This window comes from Mustela lutreola, chromosome 10, assembly GCF_030435805.1.
Source record: "Mustela lutreola isolate mMusLut2 chromosome 10, mMusLut2.pri, whole genome shotgun sequence".
NCBI classification, from domain to species: Eukaryota; Metazoa; Chordata; class Mammalia; order Carnivora; family Mustelidae; genus Mustela; species Mustela lutreola.
The window spans coordinates 52,841,586-52,860,289 of NC_081299.1; the positions used below are offsets into that span (position 1 = coordinate 52,841,586).

The 18,704-nt window shown below is 43.2% G+C and overlaps 1 protein-coding gene across 1 annotated transcript in view; it reads left to right on the forward strand.

The window, feature by feature from the left end:
- The window catches only part of CACHD1 (cache domain containing 1), a 204,804-nt gene that overhangs the window by 170,959 nt on the left and 15,141 nt on the right, over positions 1-18,704 (forward strand). The window contains exons 13-22 of the mRNA XM_059138128.1: positions 382-550; positions 5,083-5,225; positions 5,916-6,097; positions 6,988-7,098; positions 12,787-12,909; positions 14,181-14,280; positions 14,388-14,504; positions 16,681-16,841; positions 17,139-17,225; positions 18,219-18,335. Coding sequence (XP_058994111.1) covers positions 382-550; positions 5,083-5,225; positions 5,916-6,097; positions 6,988-7,098; positions 12,787-12,909; positions 14,181-14,280; positions 14,388-14,504; positions 16,681-16,841; positions 17,139-17,225; positions 18,219-18,335 — 1,310 coding nt within the window. The remainder of the gene's footprint in view (positions 1-381; positions 551-5,082; positions 5,226-5,915; positions 6,098-6,987; positions 7,099-12,786; positions 12,910-14,180; positions 14,281-14,387; positions 14,505-16,680; positions 16,842-17,138; positions 17,226-18,218; positions 18,336-18,704) is intronic.

Below are 18,704 nucleotides of genomic sequence, written 5' to 3' on the forward strand. Positions count from 1 at the left end.
CTGTATTTTAAAATGCGTTTCAAACCCAAGCAGAAGTAAGTGCTGTGTTCTGCCATGTTCTGGCTTGGATCTGTTCACCTAAGAAAGCAAAAGAGGTGTGGGGTTGCTGTTTCAGAGGGACTCCATTCTAACCCCTTCATTAGCTCCATGATTTTCTGTTACATACATTCACTTCCCTTAATCAGAAAGGAAAACAGAAAATAGACAATGTAACCTTTTGCCAGAGATAGTTTGTCACCCCATCTTCGTGGCTTTCACTTCCTCGTGGAATATATTTCTATGTGGGACAGAGATCCAGAGAGCAAAAAATAATGTAGGCAAAGTCACTATCCCTAGGAACCTTTATTTTCTGTGTTTGAAATTTTTTATTGACTTTTCCAGGTACAGGACACTTCCTTTATTCTCTGTATTGTGGTGATACAACCGGAAATACCTGTCAAACAACTGAAGAACCTCAACACTGTCCCCAGCAGCAAGCTGCTGTACCACCGGCTGGACCTTCTGGGCCAGCCTAGTGCTTGCCTTCACTTCAAGCAGTTGGCCACTCTAGGTAAAGCCCCTGCTCTTTCCAGCGTCCTGCGTGGGCTGACTCATAGCACCTCACTGTAAATATCCATTTGAATTAAAAAACCAACCTGAACCACACAAAAACCCAGGTACTGAACAGCAGCAGTGCCAGGCGGGGGCTACAGATGTGGAAACCATGGGACGCCTTGCCGTAGATCTGGTTCTCCAGCAGATAAAAAGACAAGGGGTTTGGGTGCTGATTTCTTCAGGATGGGCTCTAAGGAGAAACAGGGGAAGAAGGGAGGGAAATAGGATAGCCAAGGAGAAAGCAAGCAAGAGCCTGATCTTAGGTGAAGTTCCAGCCTCAGCCTGTTGCTATAGGGGGGCTTTGGAGTGTCAGTGACACTGCAGAGGTTGCCCAGACTCGAGGGAGGGAGCGGGACTTTCATATCGCTTTGTATCTTTCAGCTCTCTGCTAACGCTAGGCAGAGAGGTTTTCGGAGTATGACCCAGTATGACCCATTAGAGGCAAGCACTGAGAGACGGAGATAAAGAGATACAGGACTAGGGGGTAAAAGGTGGAGAAATAGTAAAGAGGGTCCAAGGGTAGCATTCCAGTAGAACATATCTGTGTCTACCACAGGTCCCTGGCTTCAAAAAGGGCTTAGCAAATAGACGAATAATTCAAAGGAAGGGAAAGGGAGTCGACACGTGTAGGTACCATGTACTTTGCTTTCATCATTTGAGTTGACCTATTACAGAGGTAGTAATAGGTCAAGTAGTCGTAGCAAGGTTCCTCCCGTGCCAAGGGGCCACCTCTCTTATTGCATGCCACCACGTGCCAGGCACATCCTGGGCATTTGTGTGGTTCTCCTAGTACTACAAAACGGGCATTCTCTTTTTCACCATTGAGAATCCTTCGGGTTCAAAAAACTAAGACTCATTAGACCACAGGCAAGCTGAGTAAAAGGGGCAGAGGCAGGAAGAGGATCAAGGAAGGCAGTCCCCAGTCCCTCGATTCCACACAGAGCCCTTGTGTTCGGGTTCCATCTTTTAAATTCCATCCTATGGAGTTTCTGTCTGGTTTTGAGATGAGGAGAGCAGGCCAGACGGAGTCGTCTCTCCTGTGGCACGTTCGAACAACGTAGACAACTTGAGGAAGGCCAGAGAGGTCGGTCAGAAAAGGCTGGCTTTTACATTTTCTTTGGTTTTCACTTAGGTTTTGAGGTTTTGTCTTTGGCTTTTACACAAAAGAGCGTATGTACCCTTTAATTCATATTTTGAAGAGATACTCCCTGAATAGCCAACAAGATTGGCATGATTTTCTCAAATGCTGTGGGAACAAGGTCAGCACAACCACGGACAAAAATGAGGTCACTGTTTTTGAAATTTGAGATCGAAAAGTGCAGGAATACTCCTAGATGAGAAAAAGCTTAGATTTTTTTTTTAAATCTCCTTTGCATAATCCCTTCCTGCTACACTGTTCGCTAATGGTAGCTGTTAGTAGGGCTGTGGAGCCCTCGAAACACGGCTAGTCCAAGTTGAGATTTACTTCAAATGTAGAATACTTAATTTTTTTTTCAGGTGTTTTTTTTTTTAATAATTTTTTAAATTTTTTATTTTTTATATAAACATATATTTTTATCCCCAGGGGTACAGGTCTGTGAATCACCAGATTTACACACTTCACAGCACTCACCAAAGCACATACCCTCCCCAATGTCCATAACCCCACCCCCCTTCTCCCTAGAATACTTAATTTTTATGTGAAGCGATGTTTTGGTTATATTGGATTTCATAAAATACACTAGGAAAATTACTTTAACCTGTTTTTATTGAATGTGGCTCCTGGAAAATGTCATATTACACTTGAGGATCGCTTCATATTCTAGTTGGGCGGGGCTGCGTCAGAGAGGGGCTCGTACAACATAGAGTTTATCAACTCAGAGACTTAACGCGGGACGAACGGATTAATTCTAGATCACACTGACAGACCGTAGGCCAGGCTTTGACTTCACCGGACAATCCTTCCGCTATAGCACCCAACTTCACCTTGGCTGTAGAACCTCCTCAGGACCCCTGAAGGGGTCATCAAGGACAGGTTAGTATCAATTGGTAATGAAAAATGAAGCAAGATATTTAAACTAGAATGGAAAGGGAACGAAAAAGAAGGGAGACGATGGCAAAGAAGTGGTGTCCGTCTAGGTTCATCGATGATGGGGATTTGGAGGTGAGGTGTTGAATCTTCGTTGGAGTGCCAGCAGGAGGGCTGAAGGAGGGGCGTTGTCTGTCTGGGTGCACAAAGATGAATTTTTTAACTGTACGTTGTCCAGTGCAGTTAAGTATACATTTATGAGTGTTGCTTTATGTGTCTACCTCCTAGACACAAAGCTTTGGGTTCTGTGTCTTGGTTCTTCTCTCCCTCGATCCAGGTCACTGCAGCGGCCTTGGCTCAAATGCCCAGTCTTGGTTCTTCTCTCCCTCAATCCAAGTCCCTGCAGCGGCCTTGGCTCAAATGCCCAGTCTCTGTCAGTACAAGAAAGGCCCACTCCCAAAGTGTGTCTCCCCTGAATCTCTGGCCCTACTCCTTTGTCCCTGAAAGTATTAGGGATTGCCTTTTGACATTATTACATTATTGTATTGCTCTCTTTTTGGTTATTTTCCTCTTTTTAAAAATTTCTGTTCTCCCAACTGGTTCCTAAGCTCTTTGAGGGGGACAGTCCTCTCTGTCTGGTGCATCTTGGCCCAGAAGGCCCCATGAGCATATGCACATGAATCCATAGCCCGCTGCTAGGCAACCAAACCTTTTAAGCTTCTGGTTTTCTTCTCCTTGATAGGACTATAATACTAATCTCCCCGGCTGTCCCACATGGTATCATGAGAATTAAATCAGTCATAGCATCACTGGAAGCACTTTCTTCTGATAATGGCAGACTATGTAATTCTGACCTAGCCTACTGAGGACAACTGAAAATGGATGGAAACGTGGAAAAAAATAAATCTTTCTTGAAAAGTAGCAAAACTAACATGATAGCTAGGAACTAGACCAAAGTCCAGGAGAATATAAGAAACGAGAGAAGAAAGACTGTATGTAAAGCCACGTTTGCAATGTACCTATTTACCAATCCAGAAGAAACAACTGGGAAATTAAACTGTTAAGTTAAACAGCTGGGAAATAAGCTAGTAGCTTCTTAGGGCTAGGAGCAGAGGCAGCATTCAAATCCAAGGCCCCCGTGATGTGGAGGCTAACACATGAAAACCCTTACTCTCATCCACCGCCCATACTGTGGTCTTTTAGCGGAGATCCTAAAGAACTGCCATCTTTGGGGTAAGTGTGTGATTGCACCTGAAAAAGTCCTTCATTTGGGATGCCTGTTCACCCGAGTGGTCTAAGGGACCTCACACAGGAACTAGTCATGTCCTAGTTGAATATCAAAGTCCCACACTGCAGCATGGAGGCCAGCGTTCCATTGTCTCACTGAGAGCAGCCTCCACCTTACCACCCTGCCTCATCCTGGGGTCTGGTGCCCGGCAGAATCAAGTAACAGTCCTTTCTAGAGGAAGGACTTCCCCCATCCTATTAGGACCCTCCTCTTCTGTACAAATTCGTTTTTAAGTACAGTGTCCTATACGGTCAAAGATAGCCAGGCCACCAGGAACTAAGGGACTATGAGTGAGAACTAACCAACTAACTAACTAACCTGTACATTTAAATGACATTAGACACAGGATCGTAGACAGTGCTTTCCAAAAGCTTCTGAAACTACAAAATTGGACAGGGGGAAATTTCACAGGCAGAGATGGAGTGTTTTGTTTCATAATGTAATTCATTGTGAGAATTTATGTCTTAGATAGAGAACTGGGCTTTCCTCTTAGATAGGGCCAGCAATCGAATTATATATACAGTAACTATTCTAGTCCTATAAATTTTTGTTTATGCCAAGTTTGGCTATTCCTGTCTGAAAGAATAATTTTTTTTTATTTTTGCCTTGACTCCACCATTCCGTTTTTCCTTCTTTTGAAATATCAGTACCAATATGAGTAATAGTAGTTACCACTCACAAGACGTTCATCATCTGCCAAACACCGCCCTACGTGCTTTCCATTTCTTGACTCATTGGCTTTGCATAAAGTAACTGATGTACTTCTCCCCGTAACTGTGAGTTTGATTCCGTAATTTCTGACTTTGCAGATGACAAAACCATCACATGTATTTACAACTTTATCCAGCATCACGTGGGCAGGAAACGGTGGAGCCCAGATTCAACCAGTGTGGCTCCATGGCTCCGTGCTGCCTCCTTGACCCCAAGAAGTGTGAGATAGTATATGTAGATCTAAGATATTTTAAGCACGTGAGTTTATTTGTACATTTGTCTCTTTGGTTCACTCACGACTAGAAACTCCCTGAAGGGAGAGAATGAGGGTTGTTTCCTTCTTCACGCCTGCTTGTGTCGAGTCTTCGCTTTCCTTACGGAAGACTTGAAGCCACCAAGGCTAACAGAATGGCAGAGGCTTCGTGATGCCTGAGATGAAGTCTCGGCGTTCTCAGACCTGCTTTGTTTGCTTCTCTTTCAGAAAGTCCGACCGTCATGCTGTCCGCCGGCAGCTTTTCCTCTCCGTACGAACACCTCAGCCAGCCGGAGACAAAGCGCATGGTGGAGCACTACACAGCCTATCTCAGCGACAACACCCGTCTCATTGCTAACCCAGGGCTCAAAGTGAGTGCTGGCCCGGGGCCCCGCTTCTGGGGTGCCCCTCCGCAGGCCTGGGAGGGGGCGCTGGCGGGGAACCTTTGAAGTAGGAAGCCCAGCCCTGGGTCTGTGCCTCTCAGCTGGAGAGCCTCGAAAGGCAGCGTGTGGCCCCCAGGAGGCTGGTTGGCGCTGACCCTTCTGGCGGATTAAGAAGCCCTGTGGGCCAGATGAAGAATCTCTTTCAGGCCTCGGAGGCACTAGGGGTTTTCTAGGTAGGGGGGTGTGATTCAGAGATCAGTGGAACTTTCCCAACCCCGTTTTTCCCAGGGGAAAGAAGGAAAGTGCCCCCATGGTCTGTTGAGGTAAACATGATGAAGTTTAAGGAGCAGAGATGCAGCAGGGTGCGTGTGTGTGTGCGTGTGCGCGTGCCCGTGGGTGTACATACGTATGTGTAATGCTTCACTATAGGATCCTTCCTCTTAAACGCAGAAAGCCTCGCGAGGATGAACAACTGAGTAAATCACACATCCCTGACTGTGTTTCAGTAAGCTTTTGTTTTCACCAAGTTTGGCTGTATCCATCTGCTGTGGAAAGATTTTTGAGAAGTAATTGGGCTTGGCTTCTCTGCAAGAGAGCTTTGGGAAGCCCTGCCAGCAGCCCACTCTCTTTTCATGTGCGTCTTAAAGGATCCCTGCTATGTCTTCCTTTGTTTCCCAGTTCTCTGTCAGGAATGAAGTAATGGCCACCAGCCACGTCACAGATGAATGGATGACACAGATGGAAATGAGTAGCCTGAACACATACATTGTCCGCCGTTACATAGCAACGCCCAATGGCGTCCTTAGAATTTATCCTGGTTCCCTCATGGACAAAGCATTTGATCCCACAAGGAGACAATGGTGAGTTTTAGGGGCTTCCATTATCAAAGGTTCCCCCAAATCCTGGAGAGACATGATAAGTACATACAATAAAGCAACTTCAGGCAGACACAGTAAAGCAGATGCTTTTATGGCAGTGAAAACATATTTTGAGGTTTTTTTTTTTAATGCAGTATTAACAACAGCGTTGTGGGTTTCCTCTGTCGACAACGTTTTTATCTCTTCATTGAAATTTTGAGACTGAAATGTTTTGTTACTTGGCCATTTCAATTCCTAGCATTTTTGTGAGTCCTGTCTTGCATGCAGTTTGCCCGTAGAGGGGATGTTTAATGTCCCTGCACATGACGATGGCATCAAATTACTGCCCTTCTATGACCTATGAAGAGTAAACAAGTATAAATCCTTTTTTTTTTCTTTTTACCTCTGTGCATTATTTTTACTCAGATTTTCAAAAACAAAAGCTAGTCAGGGGGTCTAGAACAGGGGCAACTTGGGCATAAAAACAGGATTTCTGGTCTCATGCTGGTTAGTAACTGCGTCACTTGTGAGTTGGCTAACATTTGTACTGTCCATACCAATCCAGAGGGCAGTTTCATGGGCCAAATTCTATTTGTTTCTACTTCATTTATTGATTTCTTTTTATATCAGGCTCTAAAACATCTATACTATAGTTCTTACGAAACTCAAATGTATAGTGAGTTGAGCGTCTCTTACAGAAGAATTTCAGATTTTCTTGACCTCCTGTCCTGCTACAGTCAGAGAGAAGAGATTGGAATCCTTTTGAGCTCTAATGTAACGTAGGCACAATTCATGATAAATGCTTTTTAGAGTTAAAGGTTCACTTCTCTTTGACATTTACAGAGGAGTTTTTCATACCCTAAAACAACGTGACTTTCTCTTGTCTCTGTCAGGTATCTCCATGCAGTAGCTAATCCAGGTTTGATTTCTCTGACTGGCCCTTACTTAGATGTTGGAGGAGCTGGCTATGTGGTAACCATCAGTCACACAATCCATTCATCCAGGTAATAATTTCTTAGTCCTTTTTTAAGCATATCAAGGATATTTTGAGAATTTGAAAGTCCAGTAGATACCCAAGGATTAATGACATGACCTTTGATGGGAGGCAGTCTGGAGTCTGAATATCTTCTCTAGCTGTGTCATTTTGGATTCCCTGAGCTTCCTCCCGTCCTCTGTGAAATGGGGGTAATATCTACCTCACAAAGTTATCATGTGGTTGAGTAAATGAAAAGCTCTTGGCCGCCTTCTCATGAAGAAGAAAAGAGATGTTAGATTCAGTAGGGCAGTTGTAGAAATACCACTCTTCACCAGTTGAGGAAACCCCAACAAGATCCTGACAGTTATTACCAGAGAGCATTTTCCTAAGCAGAGGAGTCTGTTCAGTGAAGGAAAAAAAAAGTATCAATTTCCCAGTGTTATTACCTCTTTTATTTTGGTCTAACTTTTTAGAATATCAGAGTTTGTAGTTATTGTCACTGTCCTTATACTGTCTTCTTGAAAACTAATTTTGCAAATTGATTTTCCAAGAATGCTATTAGATGTCAGTATCACTGTAAATATATTTTGGGTGCTTTATATTTCAGGCCTTGGAGGTTTCAGTATTTAAGCAACAAATGGCAGTGAAATGTTGGGTAGAAAGACAAGTCACATAGGTTGTTTTAATGCCTTCGTTATACAAAGAGGTGTTTCTCTCTGGCAACCAAGAAAGCCCATATTTTGGCTGGGACCCGTAATGATGCCTTAAAACTTATAGGAGACAGATTTTTTCTTGCTTAACTTGATGCTGTTCACTGGTGCTCATTATATATCAAATGATTGACATTCAGGAGAATTCTTCTAATGCAAGTTCATTGGGGGCAAGAACTGGGAAGCAGTGCTGTGTCGGAATTTCAATATCATGACCTGTGTCTCCCTGGAAAGCAGGGGCCTGCCGCCAGCCAAATAGTGATTGCTTTGCAGGGCCTGGGGTCTGTATGTCTCTGTCACATATAAACAAGTAAATACTCATTTAGAACAGAACTTCGCAGTGTTCTCATTAACGGACCATCTGTCAGGTCTGCATCTCCTGTTGTCTGCGTAGTGAGACTTGACATCTCTCCCATGTCGTATCATCGGTTGGGAAGAAGTAAACAAAGGTGGTTTCTTTGAGGAGAAGGCAGCCACCTTGGTCTTCGATGACAATGACAGTGGGCCAGCCCTGGGCTTCCAATCTTGGGGGTGCAGGAGGCAGGAAGAGAATGGCTGCCTGTGTGTCTTACTTGGTATTGGCTCTGTCCCGCTGTGCCACCTGGTAGTCGTTAGCAAGTGCTATGATCTTTTCCTTCCATATGGTACTTCTCGTGGGGCGAGGGGTGGGGGCGATGGGCGGTGGCGGGGGGCACATGGGGAGGGCGTGGCCACAGGGAGGTGTGCAGATTTTAACGCACTTTACATTTGTGTACATGTTGTTAAAATTTGAATAGGTAGGAGAAGCTTCATTTAGCTGATTTATAAGTATTTCCGGTGTCAGCCCAAAAGAAGCATGATGGCGATACGGGATTTTAAGTTAGGAAAACCCTCCCTTCCCTTCCCTTCCCTTATGTGTGGCTGCTTTCTTCAGTGTGCTTCACCTGTACAGCTGTTTGACTTAATCAAGAGTGAAAATCAGCCGCTGCACTCCCGGATTCTGTCCACCAGTTGCTGAGACTGTGTTCCGGGAATAAGGATCTGCTCTTACCTTGATCAGTATGCAGTCCCATGGACTCGATCATTTGAATATTTGCCTCAGAGCTGAGCGTGATTTTATTATTGAGAGCTGTGTTTTTTTGCTCAGCAGAGTTTAGAATGCAAGGCAGCCTCCCCTTCTGGTTGTCAACCAGAGCAGCTGTGGCTTTAATGGATGCGTTGCTAGACGACCTGTGCAGAGGTGCTTTTCTCAAGCACTTCCCGGTGATTTTGGTCTCATGCACCAACCTGAGAACCTGACCTCCTCCTAAGATGTGTTCCTACTCTGAAAAAGTATATTTGCCATTTGCTGCTTTTGTGACTATGAACGAGTTCCGTTTTGCCTTGGTTCCCTCACCCTTGAAGGAAGGATATTAGGGCCTGTCTCAAATGATTAGGGATTATGTTACATAATACACCTGAAGCTCTTAGAGGGATGCCTGGCACACAGTAAGGGTTTGATAAATGTTAAATACCTGTATTATGACTATGTTCCATGAGTTCTCAAAGCCTCATTCATGAAACAAGGCGACGATGCCTGTGTTGAACTGATATAATGAGAATTACAGATGATGCCTCTGCAGTGTTTAGCACTGTGCTTGACAGTGTCGAGTCCCAAATAAGTGACAGTGACTTTGAATATCATGTTATTTCTGCTTTAAACCTCTGGCATTTTAATAGATCAGAAAAGAGAACTAAACTTCAGCAGGTCACGAAGCCCTCTCATTCAGCTTTGGTTTTCAGAAGTTATCACTGATACCTTGGGGAGGGGCTTTTCTAATGCAGCATTCACTTATCCTAGTAACTGCCTTGGGATTCTCCATGAGCATTATTAATAGCCTGAGAATCTAGGTGTGCATTGTCTGGAGAATGTTAATACTAACAGAGATGATGAAGTACCATCAGTGATTAAGGGACTGGTCAGATGAGTCTTAGGCAGCAAAAATCTCACAGAAGTGCTGCAAACAGCGAGGTCCTTTGTACCTTGAAATGTAGGCTTGGTTTGATTTTTCTGTGGTATTCTTTATGCGTTGCTATGGTAACTGTACATTTTCAAAATGCAGGTAAAAATATGAACGCTAGGCTTACATGGGGAATACGCAAGCTTTTCCTTCAGCGTGTTGAGCACATTGGAGCAGATGGCAGTTACAAAGGGGAAGTTTAGAAACAAAATTAACTTGTCCCAGAAAAACCTGAGTTGCATTTTTCACCGAGTCCATTCTCGTATTGTAGGAAGAGCCAGAACCGGTATCTCCATCGTAAATAAAAGGTGGTCAATCTTGTTTAAGTCTTTCAGCCATTCTAAGCCTGATTTTCCCCTTATAAAATGGGAACTATAATTCCTTCCTGGCATTGTCACAGGAAATTGAATAGGTCATGTAAAATGGCTTGGAAACTCTTAAATGTCCTTCATCTTTAAGGAAGCAATGGACCATACTAGTTAGGAGCATAAGCTCTGAAGTTGAAGACCCTGAGCTTACATTCTTGGTTCCACTAGTTAGTCACTCTGTGACTCTGGCCAAATACTTAACGTTTCCATAAAGTTTTTGTGAGAAGCAATTGAAATGATGTATTCAAATGCCCACCAGAGCACCTATAAATTGTGAACACTCGGTAAATATTATCATAATGACGCCCACTGTTTAGACGCCTCACTTTTTCCTGGACAAGTAAGAGAGGTTTAGACTTCTTTGGACTGATACTTCAGTAAAACAGTATTTGTTCTAAAACACAAATCCCATGTAGGGTAAGCAAGTCTTGGATTTCTTCTGTGGTAGAATTTAAGTGGCTTCAGTAACAACAGAAAGCTTTTTTTTTTTTTTTAAATGTTCAGTTAGCCAGCATATAATAGTGATGTAGCGTTCATCAATTCATTAATTGTAGATAACACCCAGGGCTCATCACATTCCATGCCCTCCTTAATGCCCATCACCCAGTTATCCCATTCCCCCTATGCCCTTCCCTCCAGCAACCCTCAGTTTGTTTCCCCAAGTCCAGAGTCTCTCCTGGTTGTCGCCCTCTCTGATTTCTTCCCATTGAGTTTTCCCTCCCTTCCCCTCCACACTGTTCCTTCTGTTCCACATGAGTGAAACCATACGATAATTGTCTTTCCCTGCTTGGAATATTACTCAGCCATCAGAAGGGATGAATACGTATCACTTGCGAGGACATGGATGGAACTAGAGGGGATGATGCTAAGTGAACTAAAGCAGAACAATAGAAAGCTCTTTGTGAGGAAATAACCTTTCAGAGATAATCCCACAATATGGTCCTCGTTCATCTCCTGCCAAACAATTTTGACAGCAAAGCTCTGGCAGAAATTTCACTGTGGGTCAAGGTCCCTTCTAGTGGTTTTCAGGGGTTTTTTATTGGGGGTTGGAGGGCGGGGAGTGAAGGTTGGAAATGATGTAAGTTAGTATCAATGTTGACAGTACCTAGAAGGGGACAGTTGTCTACATAACGAAGCTAATTTCAGTCCCAAGTTTTGATTTTCCAAAAGTTTATTTTCCTTTGGGAAGTTTCTTCTGAGCATCCCAATTACTGTTTTTAAGATTATTGTCTATAAGAGCCCCATTTTTCTGTCGGTACTTCATAAGAAATCAGGCAGATGGATGATAGTAATAATGGGCCCCTATAATGTCCCATGTTGGGTAAATCCTACACATTCCTAGCCACAAAGGTCCAGGAGCTCACTGTCCAGATAACCCAAACCTTTACAAGTGCCTGTGATTGTAGATTAGAAGGAACCAAGGTTCCAGGTGAGAAGCGCATGCTTCTGATGCAGCTAGCTTTTCTCTGGAAGAACAGTAGGTTGACTCTCTGTCTGGGTCTCAGCTTTAAGCCCTGGTTGGTTTTCTTTAGAGTATCTTCTTTTTACTGGGTATTTTGGATAGGTTAGGTAGCTTGCTAAAGCCCGGTAAACTCACTGGTTCATTAAGATCGAGGACAGCCTTGTGAGGTAGAGACTACTCTCCCCACTTTCACATCAAAAAAACTGAGTCTTGGGAAGGTTACATAGCTTCCCAGGAGTTACATACATGGAAACCAAGAGGAGCCGGGATTTGACCCCAGATCTGCTTGGTTCCACAGCTAAAAGGTTAGCAAGCACCATGTGGTACTACTCAACTTTATCCTCTTTGGTGCTTGTCTTTCTGAAGGTAGCATTTTAGATTGGAGAAGAAACTGGCCTGTGAACCAGGTGAGTTTCGTTCTAGAATCAGAGCTGTGTTTTGAGTAGCGCCAACCTTAGTGTCCTAGAAAGAAGATGAGGCCTAGTCCTTCACTGAGTTTTGTATGAGGTTACACTAGTCAGTTAACCTCTATGAGATCCCAGTGTCCTTATCAATAAAATGAGGGCAATCATTAAAGGGATCACTCAGGCTCCTTGTGGTCTGGAGGTCCCTTGTTGGGAGGAACCAAAGTAGTCCTGTGTCCAGTCTCCTGCTGATGCCTCTTCCTACCACTCCCATAGTCTTGTTGAAGAATAGTCCAGCCACTGAACATGTAGAGTCAGGGTTAGTCCACAGCTGCCTGTGTTATGGGCTGGTCTTACTAGAAAATTCTTCCTTTAACCTTAAGTTTTTCTCTCAGCAAACCTTCATATTGTGCTAAGTCAGTCATTTATTTTATTTTTTTTAAGATTATTTATTTATTTGTTTGACAGAGAGAGAGAGATCACAAGTAGGCAGAGAGGCAGGCAGAGAGAGAGAGAGAGGAGGAAGCAGGCTCCCTGCTGAGCAGAGAGCCCGATGCGGGACTCGATCCCAGAACCCTGAGATCATGACCTGAGCCGAAGGCAGCGGCTTAACCCACTGAGCCACCCAGGCGCCCAAGTCAGTCATTTAGTTGATCATTTCTATAGGGGTGAAAAATGTGGAGGAACAGTAGGCATGTATTTCTAATACCATACAGTGTCCTTACGATCGAACATAACTTTTACCTCTAACTAAGATGTGCCTCTTGTTCTCACTGATCTTTTTCATGTGAAGTACTCAGCTATCTTCCGGGCATACTGTGGCTGTGATGGGCATCGACTTCACACTTAGATACTTCTACAAGGTTCTTATGGACTTACTACCAGTTTGTAACCAAGATGGTGGCAACAAAATACGGTAAGCCCTTCAGGGACACTATTTTCTTGTCAAGCTGCAAAATACAAAGAAAATGATGTCCAATATCTCTAGTTGAATGGCAGCCACATTGTCTTGGTCAAGACCAGAAATTCAGTCTATGGCCTGGGTATTCAATTATGAAGGTTTTTTGTTCTTTCATTTTCCTAAGATACCTGGCGTTTATGGTTGAGACAAACACACTTGTCTCATAATAAGGAGAATGACTGGCACAGAATTCTCTGAAAGCTCTTGTTTCTCTCTGAGTCAATAATTAGAGGTTTCCCCGATCTTGGATGCTAGAAAGCCCAGAGGGTACTTTTGATGTTAACTTAGTTATTAAGCCAAAGTCTTTATGGGAATTTCAGGCACTGGGACTTTTACATTTCCCCAGAAAGAGGCTCAAGGAACTAAAAAAGTCTTTACCTCCTGATTTCAAAAGAACGTGTCTGATCAAAGCCAGGGTATTTCCTGGATTTAATGCAGGCCACTTTTTAAAACAGCTTTCTTCACTCTCACGGCTGCTGCTTCATATCACTGCTAAATTTCATTGGCCCTTCATAGGGAAATGCAGGGTCCGTCGCACAGTGTTATGACCCTTGCTGGGTAAAATAGAGCAGCACATAGTCTTGGGTAGAGCGGTTTCTGGCTTTGCTTATTTCCTGTTTCCATCAAATATATCTTTGTATGTCCCTGAAGGTTGTGTTTTACATATATTTATCATGAAAAGAAGAAATTGTATGGCTTACTTAAATTTTTTGCCTATAAATGCCCAAGGGCACGTCCTTCAGAGTCTCCCTCCTCTGAAGGAAGAATAAACTAGCAAAAGATTATCCTTTCAAAAGATTTTTTAACCCATCTGCCTCAGACTAAGTGGACACATTCTGTAAGAGCTAAGTGGGTAGCCTCAGAGTCAAGTGTAACTTTGTTACCATCAACTGTATACTGGGTAATCTGTCAGCTCAACAATAATGTGTCCGTTGGGGTGCCTTGGTGGTTCAGTCCCTGAAGTGTCTGACTCTTGATCTCAGCTCAGGTCTTGATCTCAGGGTCATGAGTTCTAGCCCCACTCTGGGCTCCACACTCTGCGCAGAGCCCATTTAAAAAAGTAATAATAATGTATCTCTGTCTGCCTGCCTGCAGCTGATCTTCAGTCAATTCATTTCAGTGACTTTTTACTGAGATAAATGCAATTTGTTTCGGGACTAGCAAGATAAATGCTGAGAGGGTCGAAAGTGAGTGTTCCTGAGGGATGTCCCTTGTTCTTGGCACAGGTGCTTCATAATGGAGGACCGGGGTTATCTGGTGGCACATCCAACCCTCATTGATCCCAAAGGACACGCCCCTGTGGAACAACAGCATATTACCCACAAGGTACTTGTTGCAAAGCCTGTTTGTTTAAAGCCTAGAGCTCCATGCTCCCACAGTCTGTGGCTCATTAATTACATGGCTTATGTCTTCTGTCTGCTCGACCTTGCTAGGAGCCCTTGGTAGCAAACGACATCCTGAACCATCCCAACTTTGTCAAGAAAAACCTGTGCAACAGCTTCAGTGACAGAACAGTCCAGAGGTTTTATAAATTCAACACGAGCCTTGTGGTAAGTTGATCCCTTGCGTTCTCACTTCCCATCCCACCGCGGAATAGGAAACAGAATCCTGGTTACTATCTGAATAGGACTTCAGGCTGTTGCATTGCCTGAGAATTACCGAACGATAGAACTGGACCTCAGTCCAGCTCTCCAGGTTGACCAGTACGGGGTATAAAGCCCAGAGTGGAGAAGTGAATGTTTTAAGGTCTCGCACTTGGTGTTTTGTTTTGGTTCTGTTTGTTTAAAGACTCACCCAGCCGAAATGCTTTGAAATGTCTGCTGCACTCTGTTCCCACACTCTTATGTAAATATGTGTGGCTCCATGTGTTCCCTCTTCCTGTCTTCTCGAGATCCTGCAGCCTCCCTAAATTCCTAAGGCCAAATTAGGTCATTTCTTGGTCATCCACCCAGTTAGATGGGAACTCTCATGTAGATCATCTAAAAATAACTTCATTTTTGTAGTTTAGAGCACTCTAAGTATTTGATTTGAGATCACTGCGGACTTACCTAGGTATGGTTAAAGATCTTAAGAATGTTCTTACTACTTCGCAGATGATCTTAACTGGGAAAGAACTAAAATGGGTAATGACAGAACCAACATTCAAAAAGTTATTCACAAGAAGGACGCTCCTTATTTAGAATATTTATATCATTAAATATGTAATTAAAAATTTTAAAGATGCATTGGGTTGTTTGAAAATCCTTCTCTCAGAAAAGCAGTTTCAAACACAATTGGGGAACGGGAGAGTTTAAAAAATGAACAGGTCAGGGCGCCTGGGTGGCTCAGTGGGTTAAAGCCTCTGCCTTCAGCTTAGGTCATGATCTCGGGGTCCTGGGATCAAGCCCCACATCCATCTCTCTACTCAGCTGTGGGCCTGCTTCCTCCTCTCTCTCTGCCTGCCTCTCTGCCTACTTGTGGTCTCTGTCTGTGACAAATGAATAAATAAAATCTTGAAAAAAAAAAATGAACAGGTCAGTGGGATAGTGCTTTCATAGTAAAGGAACTCATGATGACTGTGTTTAGACTTCATCCCATTCTAAGGAACATGCTCCTTAAAGGAGATGTTGACACACTTGAGAGCGATGAGAAGGGAGCTGCCAGGTAAGTAGTGGTTCTAACAAAGTCTGATTTCCTCTGTGTATCTTCTACCATTGGTGCAGTGACTTCCTGAGCCTTCAGCAGACAAAGTCAGGCTACTCTGGGAGAAATTGTTCAGAAATGCAAAATTTTAGTGGAAGATGAATTAGAGTAATTTCTTAACAGCTCAAGTTATTCCAAAATGGAACTGGAGCCTTTCTGGCTAGTGGAGCTAACAGGATGATAGGCCTGTATGATTGCTGATATAGTAGGGGCGGGCATCTTCCAGGCAGGGGAAAATTCATCTAGACCTCTAAGAATCTGTTCGGTGCCACAATTCTCCAAGTTCGGCGTAGCCTCACCGTGCACGTCGAAGGGATAACTGGCGTGGAAACGAGCATGGGATCACATAGTTGGCCTGCTACATTAGATACACATGCAGAAAAGGAGGGCCATACTCAGCCTCACAGTGCTACTCTAGAATCTTTGGTTTTCTGTATGGTAGACGGATTGGCATGTCAGGGAGCTATCATATTTTTCTTGTCATAGAATGAAGAAATGGATGCTTGTTCTAGTTATTTAACTATTCTGTTTAAGTATTATTTAATATCCTGGAGGCAGGAAACTGGACTGTTAATAAGTCTGGTTTTTAAATTTTACTGTTCTAGAAGAACAGAGGTTTGTTATCCAAGGTGGAACAGGGAATGCACATTTTCTGGTGGATTAGGTTTGCCCTTGAATGCATTTTAAACTATTCCTTACCCCAAAATTGTCTTTCATTGTTTCTTGCACTTACTTTCATGTTATGATACATTGTGATGTGTTTAAAAAAAGATTACAACACAGCTATAAAAATTGTATCTGTAAAAGCGTAGATAAAAGAATATATACACAACTGTTAAATGGGAATTGGGAATGATCTCTGGTCATAAGGAAAAATTATATTTTTCCAACTTTCAGCGGTAACTCTCTATTACTTTTGTAGTCAGAAATGAAGTTTTATTGTAAGCTATTTTCAGCAGGTGGTTGAAGGGTTGTTTTCACCATGGCAGGGCTGAATCGTTGCTTGTTGTTGTCTGTCACTTCTGACACCTCCATTGTCTCCAGGGAGATTTGACAAACCTCGTGCATGGCAGCCACTGTTCGAAGTACAGACTGGCTAGGATCCCAGGAACCAATGCGTTTGTTGGCATCGTCAATGAAACGTGCGACTCGCTCGCCTTCTGTGCTTGTAGCATGGTGGATCGGCTCTGTCTCAACTGTCACCGGTAAAAATGCAGTGGGGCTCTCTTTATGCGGCTGTTGACTATCTGAACCGATGTTAGGCGTTTCGTAGCGGCATCTGCCAAATAAACAGTGCAGGTCCTGGTTATGGAGGTGTTTCCCGCTGTGCGATTTGCCGAAGAGTCGTGGATTGAGGCCAGTTATATGTTTAAACCTTTGGTCCTGACTTCCCTTTAACTGTCCCTTTTGACTAGCTCACAGTGTCTTCTGTTTTTATTCTTCTGTACAGTATAAAGTTTGTCACTGACCCTTTGCATAGTGATTTTCCTTTTGCCTTTCAGAATGGAACAAAATGAATGTGAATGTCCCTGTGAGTGCCCTCTAGAGGTCAATGAGTGCACCGGCAACCTCACCAATGCAGAGAACCGGTAAAATGCACATATTGCATAAATACGTGTTTTATATCTATCTATATATATATCCTACACACACATGTATAATACATGCACATGGGAGCCTCCTTTATAGATGTGTTCTGGGTTGTGGTATAAGAAGATGATTCATTCTAATGACTTAACTGTTCACTGAGTCAGAGTTCAAGTCTTAAAACGAATCCTCGTTCAGGTTTACATTTAAACACTGTGAAAACATTTAAAATTATATGCGGTCCATACAAAAAAAACTGTCAGACTGTTACCAGCATTCACGTGCATCAGATACGTTATGTACATTGAGTCACTTCGTTTTCAAATTAACCTTGTGATAGATCTGTAGGTACCTTTCATACACACACACGTGCTTATATTTAATTTAGCATTCTTTATCTTAGTGACAGATCTTATGGCCACAGTTAAATAAATTGGGATAAATCCCTTCTCTAGAGCTTAAATGAAGGAATCCTGTGTGTACTGATACACAGTTGTATGTTTAAGTGTAGAGAAAATGTCTAAAGGGACCCTCATTAAACTGCTAATAGCGATGACCTCAGAAAAGAAAGATGTAGAGTGGTAAGTCAGGGAGATAAGTTTTACTTCTGATCATACACATTCCTATTTTGTGGGATTTTTATGACTTTATATGTGTGTGTGTATGTATATATATATATGTATATATATATATGTATATATATGTACTTGTGTATATATGTGTGTATATTTATTTGTATGTATGTGTATATTTGTGTATATATGTGTGTGTATATATAAATTATATATTACATATGTGTATAAAAATTATTTCTGTTGTACATAAAGATGAACAAATGGATGCTCAGAGTGGTTAAGTGATTGGCCCACGGTTCCATCCAGTTAAGTGGCCAGGATTCAAGCCCGGATCTGTCTGACGCTATCCAGGGCCAGAGGCATGATGAGTTTGGAATGTGAGCACTGTTGGTCCTAACCTGCAGACTTGCCCCTGCCTAGAAATCCAAGCTGCGAGGTCCACCAGGAGCCAGTGACGTACACAGCTCTTGACCCTGGCCTGCAGGATGCCCTTCACCAGTGTGTCAACAGCAGGTGCAGCCAGAGGATGGAGAGTGGGTAAGCCTTGCCTGGTGCTTGCTTCTACATCAGCACAGTCGCTGCGGGAATAGAACCGAGGAGGGAGGGGTGACTGGCAGCCTCACCGAGCTTTTCTTAAAGGTGTACTAGTTTTCCAGACCCAAAAGTGATTCCTGTAAGCCTTGTATCCAGCAGACTTAATGTTGTCCAGCGTCCACTTGTTGTAGCTCTGTGACATTTGTGCTATATATCAGTCACGCCATCCGTGGATGGGAAAGTTATTCTTGAAATGAAAGGAATGAGAGGGGACATGGCCTGAAGGAGCAAGGGCCAAGGGGCAGGTATGTGACACATTATAGCTCATCGAGTCTGCTGTCTTACCAAGCAGATAGGCTTCATGGTAGCTTT